Here is a 17,070-nt window from a genome sequence, read left to right as displayed (position 1 = left end):
CAACCTGAGCACTGGTAGAGCCTGGGTGCAAGCCCTTTGCTGGAAGATGTAATCCCAGCTATGCCGGTGCCAGCAGACCATGGACTGCCCAAGCTGCATGCTGGCAGAACCATCCATGAGGAAGAAGGACCCCATGCCCATGGCATCACCTCATTGATGGCACACCTGGCACCTGGGTACAGCAGCCCTGCCAGGGCTGCAGCACGAAGCATCGGGGGTGTCCTCTTCCTTAAACCCCAGTGCCCCAATCATATTGTCTTGGGAGAAAGGTATGGGGACTGGGATGCCACAGGGTAGGAACCAGGGTCCCCTGCCCCATGACACAACATTCCTCTGGGGTGCCAGGTGGGACTGACGCTGTGAGTAACGGGGACGACTTGTGGCCACAACTCATCACCACGGGACGGACAAGCCAGCCCTTCTAGAAAGCATCACCCTAGGGGCACACAGAGCCAGGGTGGGCTGGGGGGTGCATGCGGGGCGGCTCCCTGGGAGGGCGAGGGGCATGCAGCACCATGTGCCGGGGAGGGGAGGGAAGGAGGTGGCAGCGATGTGAGCAGACTAGGGGGAGCCGGGGGCCAGCCCCGGGGGGCCCGGCAGGCAGAGCAGATTGGCTGCCGGCGAGGTCTCCAACCTCCTTAGAAAGGGCAGCGAGCGTGGGAGGCGCTAAGGGAGCAGGCAGGGTGCCGAGCCACGCTCCCGTCCCGCTCGGCAGCAGCGGCAGGCGGGCAGCGGCGATGCCGCAGGCGGACAGGCACCCGTGGTGCCGGGGCACGGCGCTGCTGGCCCTGGCGCTGGCGCTGGCAGGGTCCCTGGGCGGCGGGCAGCACTACGACTACTATGGGTGGCAGCCCGAGAGCCTGCCCCACGGGCGCTTCTACGGGCGGGAGCCGCAGTGCCTCGACATCCCGCCCGACATGCAGCTCTGCCGCGACGTGGGCTACAAGCGCATGCGGCTGCCCAACCTGCTGGAGCACGAGACCATGGCCGAAGCCAAGCAGCAGGCTGGCAGCTGGGTGCCCCTGCTCGCCAAGCAGTGCCACACCGACACCCAGCTCTTCCTCTGCTCCCTCTTCGCCCCCGTGTGCCTTGACCGGCCCGTCTACCCGTGCCGCTCCCTCTGTGAGGTGGTACGGGACTCCTGTGCCCCTGTCATGGAGTCCTACGGCTTCCCCTGGCCTGAGATGCTGCACTGTGGCAAGTTCCCCTCTGACCACGAGCTCTGCATTGCCGTCCAGTTTGGGAACAGCAAAGCCACGCCACCACCAGGTAAGTGGGAAGGGTACTGCAATGGGATGGGAATGCAGGTGGAGCCCCTGCACAGCCATCCCTTCACCCCTCAAAGCACAGCCCAGCACACTGGTGTTGGCCAAGGGCTTTCTGTCTGCAACAGGGCAGGAGTGGGCACAGTATCAGCCTTGTCTGGCCACCACTCATTGCCCAGGAGCACTGGGCTCCCGGCTGCCTGTGTAGAACTGTCGCGGGATAAGGAAGAACATGGGATGAGGTGGGAGCTACTGGCGGATCCACCACAGTGCTATGTCCCTCTCCTCCCAGTGGGTCCGTGTCAGCAGCAAGAGAGCATGCTGCACCTGCAGGTGCCAGCCCCACACTGCTGCTGCAGGGTGCTGACCCCTCAGGCAGGAGAAGGGACATCACCCAAACAAAGCCTAGGGTCAGGATCAGGGCTGGAACAGCCTTTAGGCTGAGGCCAGCCTTACTGTTGCTGTGCTTCAGAGTGCCAGCATGTGATGGGGAGGCGTCCCCATATCTCTTCCGCTCCCGTGGATGACCCTGGCCAGCAAGGTGCTCTGTGTCTCCCCACATCACCCCTGCACAGCTCCCTAGGGAGCAGAGGAGCTGCTGGGGTTCTCCCAAGCATGTCCCCGAGGAGCTGGCCCCGATGACAAGTACCAGCAGCAGGAAGCTGTGACAGTAACTGGTCTCTCACTGCAGTGTCCAAGATCTGCACCCAGTGTGAGATGGAGCACAAGGCGGATGGCATGATGGAGCAGATGTGCTCCAGTGACTTTGGTGAGTGCTGGGGTCTTCTTCCTAGCCCCTCTGGATGAGGGTCTGCCTCTCCTAGGTCTGACAGCTGGGGTGGGAGTTGGCCAGAGGGCAGGGTTGTATGGGGACAGCCCCATGGGAGACCCCTGAGCCATTCCCTTGGACCCTTCTCGCATGGCATGGGTGCACCACAGGAGAAGACATTGGTGGGGGATAGGCAGAATGGGACATTTGAGAGGGTCACTGAGGGCTTCTGTTGGACCCCTCCCCAATAACCCTTTCCCCTCCCCCACACAGTAACTCCCCCAGGGATGGGCTGCACCCTGTCCTGCACAGGTGCCTGGCCTAGACCCTCCCCTCCCCAGCACCCCAGCAGTGCTCCCTTCCCCCAACCGTGCCCCACGGCTGCCCCACACAGTGGTGAAAATGCGCATCAAGGAGGTGACGGAGGAGAACGGCGAGCGCCGGCTGGTGGCTGCTCAGAAGAAGAAGGTGCTGAAACTGGGCCCGCTGAAGCGCAAGGACACCAAGAAGATGGTGCTGCACATGAGGAACGCGGGTGCCTGCCCCTGCCCCCAGCTGGACAGCCTCAGTGGCAGCTTCCTGGTCATGGGCCGCAAGGTGGGTGGGCGCCTGCTCCTCCTGGCCATCTACCCCTGGCAGAAGCACAACAAGGAGATGAAGTTTGCAGTCAAGTTCATGTTCTCCTACCCTTGCCCACTCTACCACCCCTTGCTCTATGGGGCTGGGCAGCACTAGAGCTCTCGTCACCCTGCCCTTTCCCAGAACTCCTGCACTAGCCCAGCATCCCATTCCCGGCCTCCCTGGCTGCACCCCAGGACCCAGCTCTGCTCATGTCAGCCCCTTGGTTATGCTCCAGAACCCAGCTCTGTACCTGCAGGATTCCCTGCTGTGCTTGTGTGAACCCTGATCCACAGCCAGGACCCCTGCCTCCTTCTGAGAGCCCTGTTCTGCATCCCTGGGACCCCTGTTCTGCTCCAAGGACCCCCATCCCTGCCCAGGAGCTTAGTCTGGACCCAGGGCCCTTGTTGTGAATGCTTATGAGTCCTGGTCTGCACCAGAGCCCTTTGTCTACTCCCAGGTTCCCTGTGCATAAGCCCAGAGACCCTTGCTTTCATGTAGGATCCCTGCTCGGCCCTCTTGGCTGCACCTGGGACCCCCACCCTGCACCCATGTCCTTTGCCCAGCTCCCTCATGATGCTCTGCAGACCCTCAGCCCCCCCAATCCCTATTCCAGCCCACCAACACATCCCATGCCCTCACCTGGAGCTCACAGCCAGCCCTGGATCATCTCACCTTCACAGAGACCCAGTCCAGCCCAGGCAGGTCCCTCTTGCCCCTCTGTTCCCACAGACTGACCCCCTCAAGACCAAGTGCTCAGAGCAGCACAAACCCTTCCTGGGCTCCCCCACTCCCCATACCACATGGCTCAATGTGTGAGGGAAGCCCATCCCCAAGTGCCCCAGACCAGCCCTGCTGCATCCCTCGCACACACCCCTGCTGTGACCCAGCCCATGCACCCCTTTGCCCATCAACACCACAGTAAATTATTCCACCTCAGAGAAGTCTGTGTGCAACTCACTGCAGTTCATGGGTAAGAGCCCCTTTGGGTTCCCTCAGGACCCCAGAAGGATGGGAGGAGGGTCCCAGTCCTGCCCACTGAGTGAGGCAGCCTGAAGGAGCGAGGTCACCTCGGGCTCTGGCTCTAGCCCCAGTCCAGGTGCCATGCCCAGAGCCTGCACCTGGGCAGTCCAGCTAAGCCAAGGGAGGCAGTTCCTAGAGGTCACAGAAATCCCTGGAGACTGAGGCACCTCTGCTGCTCCAGGGAGCCTGGGAGGGCACTGAGATGAGTAGGATGGGGGGACAGGGCCGTCACTGCTGCTGGAGCCTCACAGCTGGGTTTGGCAGTGGTTTGCCAGGGAAGTTTCTTCCTGCATCACCCCTGAGGATAAATCTATGGTCTGGGATCTCACAGCACTTGTGAGAAGCCTGGCACTGAGCATCATAGGGGGCAGATACTGGACTAGGCAGCCTCCAATCCTGTCCTCCCCACATTGTATCATCTGAAAGTCCTCTCCATAGCTCCCTGCCAGCCCTGCTCGGCTGCCAGACCTCCTATGCCACAACCTCCAGCCTCCTCCACAAAGATTCCTAGGGCCACCCACCTGCACTCCCAGAACCCTCCCAAAAGCCCAAGGACCAGGACAGTCCTCAGCCCAGCCCCTCTGATGGCAGGAGGGGCTGTCCCTTAGCTCAGCTGCACTTCCCCAGTTGCCCCCCATCCCAGCTGGCAGCCTGAACGACCCAGTCGTGTTTACCCAGTGCATACTTGCATCCACATGTCCCAAAGGGTGAGGGGAGCCCCAAGGTGGCTGCCAGGATATTTACCCAGTGCCTGGCTGCCCAACACTGTAGCTTCTCCTCGGAGCTGGCCCAGCCTCAGGTCACCTCCTGGGACAAGGAAATTGATACTCCAGGATGGCTGCACCCACCTTCTTCTGGCTGACAAGAGCTCTGTGCACCTGCCCTGCTCTGGGGTGACCTCTTCTCCCTCTGCCCTCCTTGGGCACGGCCTTGGCCCCACTGGTCATTCTCCAGAGCCCCAAATCTCCTGCTCTGGCTAGGGAGAGGTGCCTGTGCCCGGGCCCCACAGCCAGCCAGGAACAGGGGGCAGCCAGCCCCAGCCTCGCACCAGAAGTGGGTACGCCTCCCTGGCCACTTGGGAAAAAAATGGGGAAAAAATTCAAATACTATTTTGAAGGAATGTTCAGAGCTTGACTGCTGAGCAGACTTCCATAGGAATAAACACTGTCAATTGCGCTATTTTATTGCAAAACTTTAAAAGCATAAATAAACCCCCATCTCCCACAGCTTAAGTTTATCTGTAGCCCTCTGTTTTCTGTAGCATCTTCCCAGACACTATTCAGACATGCATGGCCATAGTGCTCACTGCTCCAAGTGTTTTCTCTCGAAATACAAGTGGTTCCTCTGCCTCCCACGGTCAGCTGTCTGAGCAGGCTGACCCCTCCCTGCCTTTCACAGCCCAGTAAAAATCTCATTGCAGACATCCTCACAAACACACCCACAGCTCTTGGGGTGCTACATAGCCCCCTCCCCAATGTTACAGCTGCTCCACTGCCCCCACTAAATGCTGAGCCTTCTACACACCAGTCCCCTGCACACCCAGCACAAGCCAGACACCCTCATCATCCAGTGCCAAGTCCAGCTTTTCTCCAAATTTCCATGTGAAGGAGTTTGTGAGCCCACAGCCAAGATAAGTGTTTAGGCTGCCTGTCCCATAGGATGTGGAGCCTGCAGCAAGGTCTGGGGTCCAGCAACTTCTCAGACTGGTGGGCGTCACAGCCTGGTGGGCACTGGCTCTCCAGATTCCCTGGCCTGGGGGAAGCTGCAGCTGGCTGGCAAGGACCCAGGCCACGGCTGTTCCCAGCTGCACAGCAACCAGGGTCACATTCCTGGGATAGCTGGGAGCTTTGCTGTTCACACAAGGAAAGGTCACCCTTGTGCACACAGGCAGCTGGTGGGACCACCGCCCGGGGAGGCCGGGGAAGCTCAGTAGCTCCTGTCAGAGCTGAGGTGCCCCCTGGCTCCAGCCCAGCAGGATCCAGCCTGGCACAGCTGACAGGCAGCTGCACACAGCTCTGAGCAGGGGCAAACAGGGCTACAGCAGGATAGAAGATGGGAATTCCAGGAAAACATGGAGAGCCGCTGGCACAGGAACACCATTTCTCCAGGAGCACCTGCAAGACAGCAGGGCCAAGGCCACAGAGGTGTTAGAGTGACCCGGGACTGGGACAGCTTTCACTGGGATGACACAAGAGTCATCTGAGGACAAGGAATTTATTGGTCATTCTCTATATGCAATTATATATTAATCTGAAGTAGAAAGCAGCAGTCACTAAGTGCACAGAGCAGCACCAACTCCTGCCTTTTCTCACACTGGAGATCCAGCCACACAGCCCAACCCAAAGTCATTCTCTTTCCTCCTCCAGGCTACAGCCAAATTCGGGGATAAAAGACTAAAACTGCAGGCAGTGAGGCTGAGGAGCACAGGAGTGACTAGCAGAGTCTCAGCTGAGCCAGGATGAAAAATCTAGTTAGTCTAGACCCCAAGGGATGCAGGAGGAGCTCTGACTTGATCTCAAAAATACAGTCACTTATAGCACAGTGCTGGGAAAGGTAGGGACAGAGCCCTGAGGTTGTTCTGCCCCACTCAGGAGGTGAAGGCAGGACCACGAGTAGGAAGGATGGCTCTTCCATCACTGAGCCAGACCAAAGGGCCTGGGCAACGTGGCAGGGGCACAGCAAGTGCCCAAGAGCACCCAGGGCTTGGAGCAGCAGGGATGGGGCACAGCCACGGGCAGCGCCCCACCACAGGGACCCAGCTGGTGCATGGCAAGGAGGGCTGGTCCGCCCAGCCCGGCGCTGGCAGGAGGAGCACACGTGCAAGCATCCTCTGGCAGGGGAATGCCATGCTGGGATCCAAACAATCCAGGCTCCCAGTGGCAGGGGTGCCTGCCTCCTGTCCCAGGCCTCAGGCAGTGCAGGACACAGGAGCTGGCTGGGCCTGTTCCATCACTTGATGAGCACCTGGTTGCAGAGAGCGCACACAAACACTGTCTCCTTCTGAGCCTCCGGGGCTGGAAAGGAAACCAAATGTCAGAGATGATCCCCATTTCCCACCATGGCTAGGGGCCCCAACCATAAAGCTGCTTTGAGAGCTGCAAATTCATCACTGCTCTGTCCTGAGGCATGCTGAGTTGGGCACATTCCATCTACCCTCCCCACCAGGGCTGGGGCAAATACCTGGGCAGACAGAACAGGTGGAAACAGGAGCTCTTCCCTCCACCTTTCAACTCACCCGTGGCTCCCATCACGGCCTTGGGGACTTTGAAGGAACAACACCTGGAGCAGAAGCTGTTCCCACAGTTACTGCAGCTCCGCTGTGGAGAAAGATGGAGGTGAGCTCCAGATGTGTATCAGACTAACCCAGGAGTAAGTGAAGGGGCCAAAAGTCTGTACCTCCTTCTGAGAAGTGCCCACAGACTGCATGCCAAGCATCACACACAGGGCTCAGATAAGGCAACAGGTCATTCCCACTAGCATTGCCACGCTCTGCTTCACCAGAAAGGCCACACGAAATGGACTAAACCAGGGCACAGAGCAGGTACCTTCTACCATAACACAAGGGTTTGGCATGAGGCAGCTTCCAAAGGAGTAAATGGACAAATGCTCCACAACACAAGGGATCCCTGGTGCCATTAGGCACGTGACAACACCCAGCATTTAGCGGAGGTCACTTGGGCTGTGACTGAGGCCAGACACCTGAGCTGCTGGAGAAAGCTGGGGCAAGCCAGACATGAGCAACACCTCTGCCCCAGGTACAAACAGCAAGTTGAGGCAGAAGCCGAAGACTCACCCTCTTCTTGAGCACAGAGAAGGTGGCAGCACAGCCCGTGCAGCTCCCTGGAAGAAAGAGAGCAGAGGTCAGGCACAGCTCTGCTGCCTGGGGCTGCAAGTGGCACAAGAACATCCACAGCTGTTGTAAAGGCTCAGCTCAGAGATGGCATTGCTGCACCTTCCCATCCTTGCCCTTCCTCGGAGTGCTGGGACCATTCTCCACGGAGTGGAAAAGGTCATTGGAGGTGTCAGCACAGCCTAGCACACCACTCTCTCCCCTCCCAGTCCTGTGGTCACTGGAAGCAGCACAGACCCCACGCTGCTGAGCTCCCCCAAGCAGCACCTGCTGCCAAACTCACCAAAGTTGTTGCTGGGGTAGCGCTTGCGCAGGCGCTCGGTCAGGCGTGACACCTTGCTGCGGATCACCTCATTTTTGCTCATAAAACCATTGTCTGGGAGGCTGAGGTCAAAATCTGCTGAGCACTGAGAGCTCTCATCATCCTCCTGCAGAAAGCAGAGCCAGCTGAGCACAGTGGGGTGGCTGAGGGCACACTGAGGGCTGCAGGGCAGCCCACGCCAGAGGAGGACACCCAACAAGCCAGGTGCTCCACCTGGTATTTCTACAAGCCACTGGCACACCAGGCAAAGCTCCAGCTGCAAGGAGATGCCACACCCTGGCATGGCAGTACTCACCATGACCAGCAGCTGGTTCTCCTTCTCCCGCAGCATGGGACAGAGAGGAGAGTGAGAACACATGGAGTCAAAGGCATCCAGCCCCAAAGTCGCTCTCCCTAAGCACCCAGTTTGCCCAACAAGGTCCTTGTCCCTTTCCCACCTCAGCTGCCCTGCAGGCACAGCCCACCCCAACCAGCCTCAAACCTCAATAGCATCTTTGAACTCTTCATCAGGTTCTGCCTCCTCTGCTTCCTCCACGCTGCCAGGGGTAAGGTCCTACAAGAGATTCACAAAGCTAGTCCTGCCTCTTCAAAGGTGGCCCCATATTTCTGAGCAGGTTCCAGGGCAATGGATCTGGCCCCAGGCAGCCTCACAGATGACACAAGTGTCAGATGGTGAGGTGAGCACCTGCCTCCTCAGACCACATCTTTACATGTGGCAAAAGGACTGAGCCAAGCCCCCAGGGCAGAGAGCAGCCTCCCAGTAACTCAGAGAGGCTCACAGGCTTCCAGCAAAGCTGGCAGCTGGAAGAAGTTTGTGTGTAGAGGCACACAGACACGGTCAGACCCAAGGGCTGACTCTGCAACTCCCACCCCACAACTGCCAGCCCTGCCCCTGTCTCACCTCTGTACTGGTGGGGGTGGGGGTCCGATCTGGGGCAGCAGCTGGTGGCAGGGGTTCAGCAGGTTCTGGAGTGCTCTCAAGGGGTTTGGAGCCCACACACTGCTCGATGGAGGCCTTGAGCTCCATTACCACTGGTTAAGAGGGGAATCCAGCTGGAGTAGAGCAGCATCTCCCTACTCCCAGCCACATCACACAAGAGCCAGCTGCAACACCTGACTTCCAGGGCTCACGGTGGGGCACTGACACATATCATTCACTCATCAGATGTCCTGAGCACTCCTCTGCTCACACATCAAAGTCAAGGCAGAAAGGAATGCCCCCACCACCTGCTCCAGCTCAGGACAGGGAACAGCAGCGGCCAACGTTACAACACTCCTCCAGCATGAGCCACAGAAGAGGGCTCCTCTCCCTTCCAATGGCATGTTTTCAAGCCTGTGTCATGTACTGCCACAGGCACTGAATGTGATTGAAGTCCTGAAGAGCAGAGTCAGGGATCAAGAGGGGTGGAGAGGCACACACACAGCCTGCACTGACAGACCCTGGTTTGCCACACCACAGAGAAGAGAAGGAAACAGTACCTGGGCTGGGACACACATCAGGAGAGACTCTCACCTCCACCACAGAGCCCTGGGCCGATACCACCCACCCTGGGCTGCTGAGCACCACCCCTACATCATTGCCTTCAGGGGGTTCAGGTCTATGGCAGAGCCTGACATGGGGCAGTGGGCTCATGTGTGGGAGAGGTCCAGGGCAGGATCCCTGGCTGCAGAGGGCCTTTCTCCAACCTATCCCCACACAGGGCACTTCCAGCCAGGTCTCATACCTTGGTAGAACTGGGTGTTGCCCAAAAAGAGGGTGCTATTGAGGATGGCCAGGACCCAGCAGAGGGGCAGCACGTAGAGGACACAGATAGTGCCCAGCAGCACTCCATAAAACCTGTGGAAAGCAGGAGGATACTGTGGTCAAGTCAAAGCAACTCACTCAACAGCACAGAACTCTTTCCTTCATCTGGTCTTCCACCTGTTCTCTCCAACTACCAAAGAAATCAAACACAGCACTGCAGGCCTGGCTGAGCCCCTCTCTCCTCCAAGCCAACCACAGGATACCTGACCCAGTACTACTCACTGGGAAGAGACAGTGGGGTTCTCCCAGTACAGCACACGGTACACTGCCTCACAGCTGCAGCACATCCCGTTCAGAAACCCCTCCAGCTGGATCAGGCTGCAAATGAGACAGTCACAAATAAATCGCCCACAAACACACCCCCTCATTCCCCACCTTCACACGGGTTACGGTGGCCAAACTGGCAGGAGCCCCCCACTGCCTCCAGGAAGCCTTTCCGGCCCCAGTGCCGCCACTGGGGAGGGCGCAGGCACTCACAAGCTCTTGACCTGGGCGATGGCCTCCTGCCGCGAGAGCTGCACCTTGCGCAGGTCCTCCCTGCGGACGCTGTGGTACCTCCTGCGCACCAGCTCCGGCTCCGAGGGCCGCGCCCGGCACGTCTCCTGCAGGTAACCCAGCAGGGCCGGCACCGCCACCAGCAGGGCGAGCACCGAGTACCAGGCAGCTGAGGAGGAGGGACAGCGTCAGCCCGGGGGCTCCGGGAAGGGGACCGGCCCTGACCCCCGACACGCACCTTGGCCGAGGGTGAGCAGGAGGAAGTTGAGGCCGAGGCAGACCAGGAGAGAGCACACAGGCCGCTGCCACCTGCCGAGAGGGGGGAAGGCAAGAGACATGAGACCCCGGGGACGGTCTCGGTCTCGGTCCCGGCCCAGTCCGCACCTACCGGAGAAGGGAGCGGACACCTTCGGCGGCGTCCCGCAGCGGCTCCAGGTAGAGCTCCAGCCGCCGGTAGCTCCGTACCAGCTCCAGCAGGTCAAAAGCAGCAGCGGCCTTGGGCGGCGACGGCTCCGGCGGGGCCTCACCAGCTCCCGTCGCTGCTTCGGGGCCGCCTGCCGCCCCGTCCCGCTCCACCGCCTGCATGACGGCACCGGGAGCGGAGCCGGGCGGCCCCGCCGCGCTCGGCCCGACACCGCCGCGCGCCGCCGTGACGCGGCCGGGCGCGCCCGCGGCTCCGAGCGGCCAATGGGAGCGCGGGGCCGGGCTCACAGGAGCTCCGAGCGGCCAATGGGAGCTGCGGGCCGGGCACGCCCGGAGCTCCGAGCGGCCAATGGGAGCGCGGGGCCTGGCTCGCCGGAGCTCCGAGCGGCCAATGGAAGCGCGGGGCCGGGCTCTCCGGAGCTCCGAGCGGCCAATGGGAGCGCGGGGCCGGGCGCGCCGCAGGAACCCGCCCGCGGGGGGAACGGGCCGCGCCCGCCGCCGACCCGGCGCTCCGGGGCCCGCCCGGCTCTGCCCGCGCCGCCTGCCAGCCCCCGTGCTGGGGCCTGTGGGCCGCTCCGGCCGGGAGGCTCGAGGCGGAGTCTCGGTGGGCCCGGTCTAGACACGGGAGTCGGTCCTGGCCCGGGGCTGCTCAGCGGTCCGGCCCGGCCCGGTCCCGATTCGGCTGTGCTCTGGTGTAGGGCTCAGTCACCGCCTGGATCCGGTCCCAGTCCAGGGCTGGGCACTGATCCGGTCTAGTCCTGGTTCAGGGCTCAGCCCCTGTCTGGGTCATGGCATGGCCTGCATCCAGCTGTGTCGGGCACGGTGGGTTTGTCCCCATGGGGTTGCTGTGCCACCTCTCCCCGAGGAGAGACCAGAGAGCAGCCTCACACCCAGAGTCCCTGGAAGGGAGCAGCAGGTTCCCCACAGGCCCGTGAGTGTGGCTGGCAGCTCATTCACTGCCTCTCCATGCCCCCAAAGCAGCCCAGCCCTGGCTGCACTGGCACTGTCCTGCCTGCAGCCCTGCTTATACTGCTCCGGGGACCATGGGCTGTCCTAAAAGGTGCTTGCAGGGATGCTGGCTTCCAGGGATCCTCTGGGGATCCTGAGCTTCGTCTGATGCCAAAAGTTGTAACCTTGTTATAACCCTATGCTTGCTCTTGGACAATGAGGGCACAGTGCTGCTGCTGCCAGCTGCCTGCAGCCTCTGATGAACAGGGCATGTGTCCCATGGGCAGAAGGCTGGGGACCCAGTGACACTCCAGCTTAGGTCGAGGTCCAAGACTCTGTCCCAAGAGTGCATCCCAGAGCTGCAGCCAGTCCTGGGAGATGCTGGCAGTCCTCCACTGGCCCCTGACCCACCAAGGGCCAGTCAGTGTGTACATGACTGCCCGGTGGTGCCCTGGCCCTGGGACAGAGAGCCCTTTCAGCATGGAGTGACGAGGCCCTTAGGAATGCAGCTACATCCTGTCCTCAGTACATCCCATAGCCACAGAGCCCTGGGGACTTGGCCTCCCTCTGCTCTGTCTGGAGCCCTGTGTGAGCATCAGACTGTGCCCAGTCTGGAGAGGCGGCAGGGCCAGGGATAGCTCCTGCCCCCAAGGGCAGAGGGTTAAGCTTCTCTAGTAGAAGCAGTGGCTCAGCATCAGGGAGCTTGCCTGTGATCCCAGAGCACTCCAGGACTTCATGACCATGGCCAGAGGCTCCAAGCAGAGAGGCCCCAGGGTGCAGGGCTACAGAGCTGGGTGTGATCTCAGCTCAGACCTCATACCCAGCAGGTCCCAGCCCCACCACAAAGCCCTAGACACCCAGTGAGCGCCAACATTGCTTTATTTGGAAGGTGAATCCATTGGCACCTGAAAAGAGGCTGTAGGGGGATAGAGCTGGTGTGACAGACAGAGCTGCAGAAAGCCTGGGGAAGGCACTTGTGGTGGCAGAAGCACCGAGGGCATTTTGGACAGCCTGGGCCAAGGGCTGCACCAGAGTAAGGCAGAGGCAGGGGGTGTCAGGGTCCAGCCTTGACACAGGGCACAGACAGTATGTCCTACCCAGGGGAGGAGTACATGGCCTGGGGCTTGGCAGGGCCCCTGAGCATGATGGGGTATCCACTGGGACAGCATATCATGATGGAAGTGGTGACCCAGTACCAAACCAGACCCCTTCAAGCCCCTGGGGAATCATGGCTGCTGCTCTCCACCACAAAAAAAAAAAAAAAAAAAAAAAAAAAAAAAAAAAAAAAAAAAAAAAAAGCTCCAGGAGCTCCAGGCAACAGGCACCTATGGCCAGCTGCTGGGGACACACATCTCACTGATCTGAGTCTGCACAGAGACTGGAGCAGACCCTTTCTGCACAGGGAGCAATAAGAGAGGACCTGCCTCCAGGCAGGGTGAGGAGGGCTTGTGGCAGGGCAGCCCCAGCATGGTGCTGCTACAAAAATTCTGTCTCTGGCTGCCATTTTCTCTAGTCAGCCCTACATGGGCTCATCAGGGCTTGGCACTTGGTAGGTTGTGGAGGCTGATCCAGGGCTGGGCTGGATCCAGTTGCCAGTGTCCTCTTCTGTTCTCCAAGACAGGTCGTGCTCCCACAATGCCTGGCCCCAGCTCCCCCATGGCCAGAGTGCTAGCACAGCCTAGCACTGCCATGCTGCAATGCTCACCCTTCCTCTCCACCTCACCACAGTCTCCAAGCACTGCCCAGTGCCAGAGAGTCCAGAGATGAAAATTTTCCAGGATGGTAAACCAAGTGCAGCAGAGACAGGCAGGGCTGCAGGCTGGTCTCCAGAACCATCAGCGAGGCTGTTTCTGTCCCTTTTGGAGTAGCCTGGCCCCAGGGCTGGTTCAGTGGCTCTGGGTGGCTTGGAGGCAACTTCTCTGCAGGTACAGCAGGAGAGAACAACCCCATGACTGGCTCCTCTCAACCCCTGGGGCACCCAGCCCCATCCCAGGACTGTACAAACTCCAGGGATGGAGGAATTTATCCCCTGCCCAGGGTGACAGAATAGGTTACAGCTCCACTTGTCCTTCCCCTCCCTCCACAGCAATGGAGACCTTGCTGCCCTGCTCCATCTCCAAACTGGACTGGGGTGATGCTGGATCTGGCTGTGCAGTACCTGGGTGTCTCCACACTTCCTGAATGCAGGGCAGGGAGGCACTGAGCCCTTTGGGGCTCCAATAAGATGAAGGATGTTTTCAGGCCAGACAGAAGGAGGGGGCCAGGCTGGGGAAGCCAAGTTCAGAGTGTCCCTTAAGGAATTGTGGAGACGCCATGCAGGTTGAATGGCAAGATGGGGCTGCCAGCAGGTCAGGGGGTTTTATGTCCATCCAACTCCACTAGGCACTGCTGCCCGCAGCTCAGCTCCCCCAGGCCAGTCCCTCTCACCCCAGGGAAAAGTCAGCACCCACCTGAGCATGCAGCATCTGCAAGACCAGGGGCAGGAGATTTTGGCTTGAGTCCTAGGGGTCTTCCCAAAGAATGGTATCCCTCTTAGGGGCTCTCCAATTAGGTCCTTCCACTTGCAGTAGCTTACGTCTGTCCAGGGGTGGGAGAAAGGCCTGTGCAGTGGCTGGGTGTCCACGCTGTCTCAGTGCGCTGCAGGGGAAGCCGTGCTTGGCGAAGGCCTCTGTCTGTCCATCCATCTGTGCAGGATCTCTGGAGGAATTGCAGTGCAGTCAGCCAGGAGGGGATGGGGCGGCAGGGTCATTTCATCCCAAAGACAGGCTGTGTTCTGTCTGCAGCTGAGAAGGGGAGCCAAGTGGCACAGGATCTTAGATGATGTCTCGCTGGTCCTGGCAACGCCGTGACAGGCAATAGAGCCCAGAGAAGAGGTACAGGCAGGCAGTGATGCCCCCGCAGATGGAGGCGCCCAGGTAGGCGCTGTACAGGCAGTGCTGGCTGTAGCCCGGCAGGTTGCAAAAGCTTCTCTGTTTGGCCTTGTGACCCATGATGCCAGTGGCAGCTGCGTAGAGCCCCACACCCAGTGCCAGGTCGTGCACCAGGTTGGTGAGGAGCCAGCGGGAGCCCAGCCAAGGCACCAGCTCCCAGCGCCCCAGCAGGCTCAGCCCGAAGAGGGCCAGGGTGAGGAGCCAGACGAGGACGGCGGCAAACAGAGCGAAGTGGGCCGCCCCCTCGTACTTATGAGCCGCTACCGTCACCCAGAAGGCAGCGCCCAGAGCCAGCTGCCCCAGGCGTAGCAGGCCCAGCGGGCTCCGCAGGTAGGCGCGATGGAGGCTGAGGGAGCCGCGGGCCGGCGGCCCCGGCGGCGGCGGCACTGTCGGGGGAGCCGTGCGGGCCATGGTGCGGCCCTGCCTGCTCCGGCGCGGCTCGGGCGGGACTCAGGGCCCCGGCAGCGACTTCCTCCCCGACCGTTGCCAAACATCTGGCACTTAGCGATCCTCCCCGCGCGGGGCCTCTCTCCTCCCCGCCCCGCCTCCGCATCCCGCCGCACCTCCCGCCAGCCCATCGGCCACCCGAGGGCCGCCGCGGATGCGCCGTCGGGCAGGGATCGCCGCGCCCCTCCCGTCCTGCTGCCGCCGGGGTGGCCACAACGCGGGCCGCAAGGGGCGGCGGGAGGACGCGGGAGACGACCACCGGTGCCGGCGGCAGGGCTCAGGGACTGCGCACCGGGACCCGGGCAGCGGCCGGCGGGGGGCGCGCGCCGGGGCTCCTCTTACGTCATCCGGGATTCCCCTCGGAGTGATGCGCGGCCTGGCCCCGCCCGCGGGCGAGGCCCCGCACCCCGCCCATGACGTCATCTGCGCCACGTGGCCTCCTCAGCGACGCGGGGCTGCCGCGCCCCTCGGCGCCGATTGGTCCAGGCCGCGGGAGGCGGGCGGGGATTGGCGAGGGGGCGGGGCGGGGCGGCGCGCAGCCGGGAGAATGAATGGGGCGCGCGGCTGTGGCGGGACCCCGGCGCGGTGGCGCGAAGCGGCTCCGGGAACGCAGCGAGCACCAGGCGGAGCCGCCACCGCCAGGTCTGTGCGAGGGGCCGGTGGGCGCGGGGCGGCGTCCGAGCGAAAGTGGGTCACGGCCGGGCCCAGCGCCACGGGCAGGGCGGGATCGGACTTGCGTGCCCCGGCCTGAGCTGGGGCGTCTCCCGCGTTCCCGGGCGGCCCCGCCTGCGCGGCTGGCCCCCTGCCCGGCCTCCCGGACCGCCCTCCCCCCGGTGCCCCCCCTTCCTCATTGGGCATCCGCGCCGGATCCGGGGGAAAGCGGACGGGACCGGGCGGCGAGACCGGAGCCTGACGCCGACTGTTCGGTGCCCGCAGCGGCCAGGGCCATGGGCACTCCGGCCTCGGTGGTGAGCGACTCTCCCGGACGAGCGGCGCCCGCAGCCCGCGCCCGGAAGCGGGCCTCGGCCAATATCTTCCAGGGCGTGGGGCTCCGAGAGCTGCGAAGCCTGTTCCGGAGCGGCGGGGCCGAGCGGCCCGAGGAGCGAGCCTGCCTCGTCTGGCGGTACGCGGGCCAGCGGCGCATGGCGCGGGCCCTGCGGCGGCTTCGGCGACTGCGAACAGCCCGGCCCGGCCCTGGGATGGCAGCGCTACGGCGCTTCGAACACCTTCGGTAGGTGCGGCCCGCGGCGGCGGGAAAACCGGGGGAAGCGCGGCCGGGCCATGCCGCTAACACACACCTCTTGCCCGTAGGATCTCGGAGAAGAAGCTGGAGGGTGACTGCGGGGTCCAGACGGGTTCGGTGTCCATGTAGCAGCACTGAGTTGCTGGGCCGTGGAGAGCAGCTCTCCAAGGACCCTAAGTGTACTGGGCAGGGTGCAATGAATGGTTAATAAAGGGTGGACAGTGGTGGCTGGGTGAGGCTCTGGTTGTGTCCTGCCCATCCCTGAGTGGCAGAATCATGGTCCAGGCTGTTGTATGGCACCTCGTGCAAGGGGAATGGCCCCACACCACAACTCAGGTTGGGACAGACCTGTGGGTCAGCTGTTCCAACCTCCCTGCTTAAGCTAGAGCAGATTGCATCCAGATGGTTCTTAAATATCTCGTGTGAGGGAGACTCCACAGCCTCTCTGGGCAATCTGTTCCAGTGCAGTCACACAGTAACTGCCCTGGTACAGTCACGGGGACAACTGAAGAACAAGCTACATACTGCTCTTCATGAATGCTTGGAAGAGATAATTGAGATTCTCCAGGGAAAAATTTCTCTGCTGGAAGACCATCTGGCCAAGCTGGAGGACTGTAGTGCTCAGAACAGAGAAGTCATGGGGGACATTCTGAAGCTGGAGGAACTGAAGCAGGAGGCATCCAGCCTCGCTGCCAAAAGAGCAAAGCTCCAGGCCATAGTCCTGTACCTGAAGGAGGAGAAACAGCTGCAGGAAGCAGCCCTGCAGTCTGAAAGTGGCCACTTTGAGGAGGAGAAGCAGCAGATGGGCAGCTTCATCTCCAGCCTCCAGAGCTCCCTCTCCAAGAGTCACTTGGGCCCAAGAGACTGGAGCAGGACCTGCAGACACAGGATGCCAAGGGACAGCCTGGGCAGCTGGTTGCTCTCAATGCCCAG

General features: G+C 61.5%; 4 protein-coding genes across 5 annotated transcripts; 2 read left to right on the top strand and 2 right to left on the bottom strand.

Moving 5' to 3' along the window:
* Nucleotides 1-641: 641 nt before the first annotated feature.
* On the top strand, nt 642-5,729 carry SFRP5 (secreted frizzled related protein 5). Its single transcript, XM_063405506.1, has 3 exons — nt 642-1,269; nt 1,957-2,034; nt 2,429-5,729. Exons 1-3 carry the CDS (start codon nt 738-740, stop codon nt 2,767-2,769), a joined length of 951 nt encoding a protein of 316 aa, XP_063261576.1. The 5' UTR covers nt 642-737; the 3' UTR covers nt 2,770-5,729.
* A 146-nt stretch (nt 5,730-5,875) lies between these two features.
* ZFYVE27 (zinc finger FYVE-type containing 27) lies at nt 5,876-10,825 on the bottom strand. Its single transcript, XM_063405501.1, has 11 exons — nt 10,535-10,825; nt 10,385-10,455; nt 10,129-10,315; nt 9,874-9,969; nt 9,572-9,684; nt 8,749-8,879; nt 8,329-8,400; nt 7,809-7,953; nt 7,469-7,515; nt 6,911-6,992; nt 5,876-6,689 (listed from the first exon to the last, which is right to left on the bottom strand). The coding sequence occupies exons 1-11, from the start codon at nt 10,729-10,731 to the stop codon at nt 6,625-6,627; spliced, it is 1,206 nt and encodes a 401-aa protein (XP_063261571.1). The 5' UTR covers nt 10,732-10,825; the 3' UTR covers nt 5,876-6,624.
* Nucleotides 10,826-12,378: 1,553 nt separating this feature from the next.
* Nucleotides 12,379-14,863, bottom strand: MARVELD1 (MARVEL domain containing 1). Its single transcript, XM_063405513.1, has one exon. It carries the CDS (start codon nt 14,856-14,858, stop codon nt 14,331-14,333), a length of 528 nt encoding a protein of 175 aa, XP_063261583.1. The 5' UTR covers nt 14,859-14,863; the 3' UTR covers nt 12,379-14,330.
* Nucleotides 14,637-16,361, top strand: AVPI1 (arginine vasopressin induced 1). Of its 2 annotated transcripts, none has more exons than XM_063405515.1 (3): nt 14,637-14,777; nt 15,831-16,125; nt 16,206-16,361. In XM_063405515.1, exons 2-3 carry the CDS (start codon nt 15,842-15,844, stop codon nt 16,264-16,266), a joined length of 345 nt encoding a protein of 114 aa, XP_063261585.1. In that variant the 5' UTR covers nt 14,637-14,777; nt 15,831-15,841; the 3' UTR covers nt 16,267-16,361. The 2 variants fall into 2 exon arrangements, with proteins under 2 accessions (XP_063261585.1, XP_063261584.1); XM_063405514.1 differs by lacking the exon at nt 14,637-14,777 and adding an exon at nt 15,293-15,536.
* The last annotated feature ends 709 nt before the right edge of the window (nt 16,362-17,070 follow it).

This window comes from Prinia subflava, chromosome 9, assembly GCF_021018805.1.
Source record: "Prinia subflava isolate CZ2003 ecotype Zambia chromosome 9, Cam_Psub_1.2, whole genome shotgun sequence".
Lineage (NCBI taxonomy): Eukaryota > Metazoa > Chordata > Aves > Passeriformes > Cisticolidae > Prinia > Prinia subflava.
The sequence above is the reverse complement of the archived record's forward strand: the minus strand, read 5'-3'. Positions and strand labels throughout refer to the sequence as shown.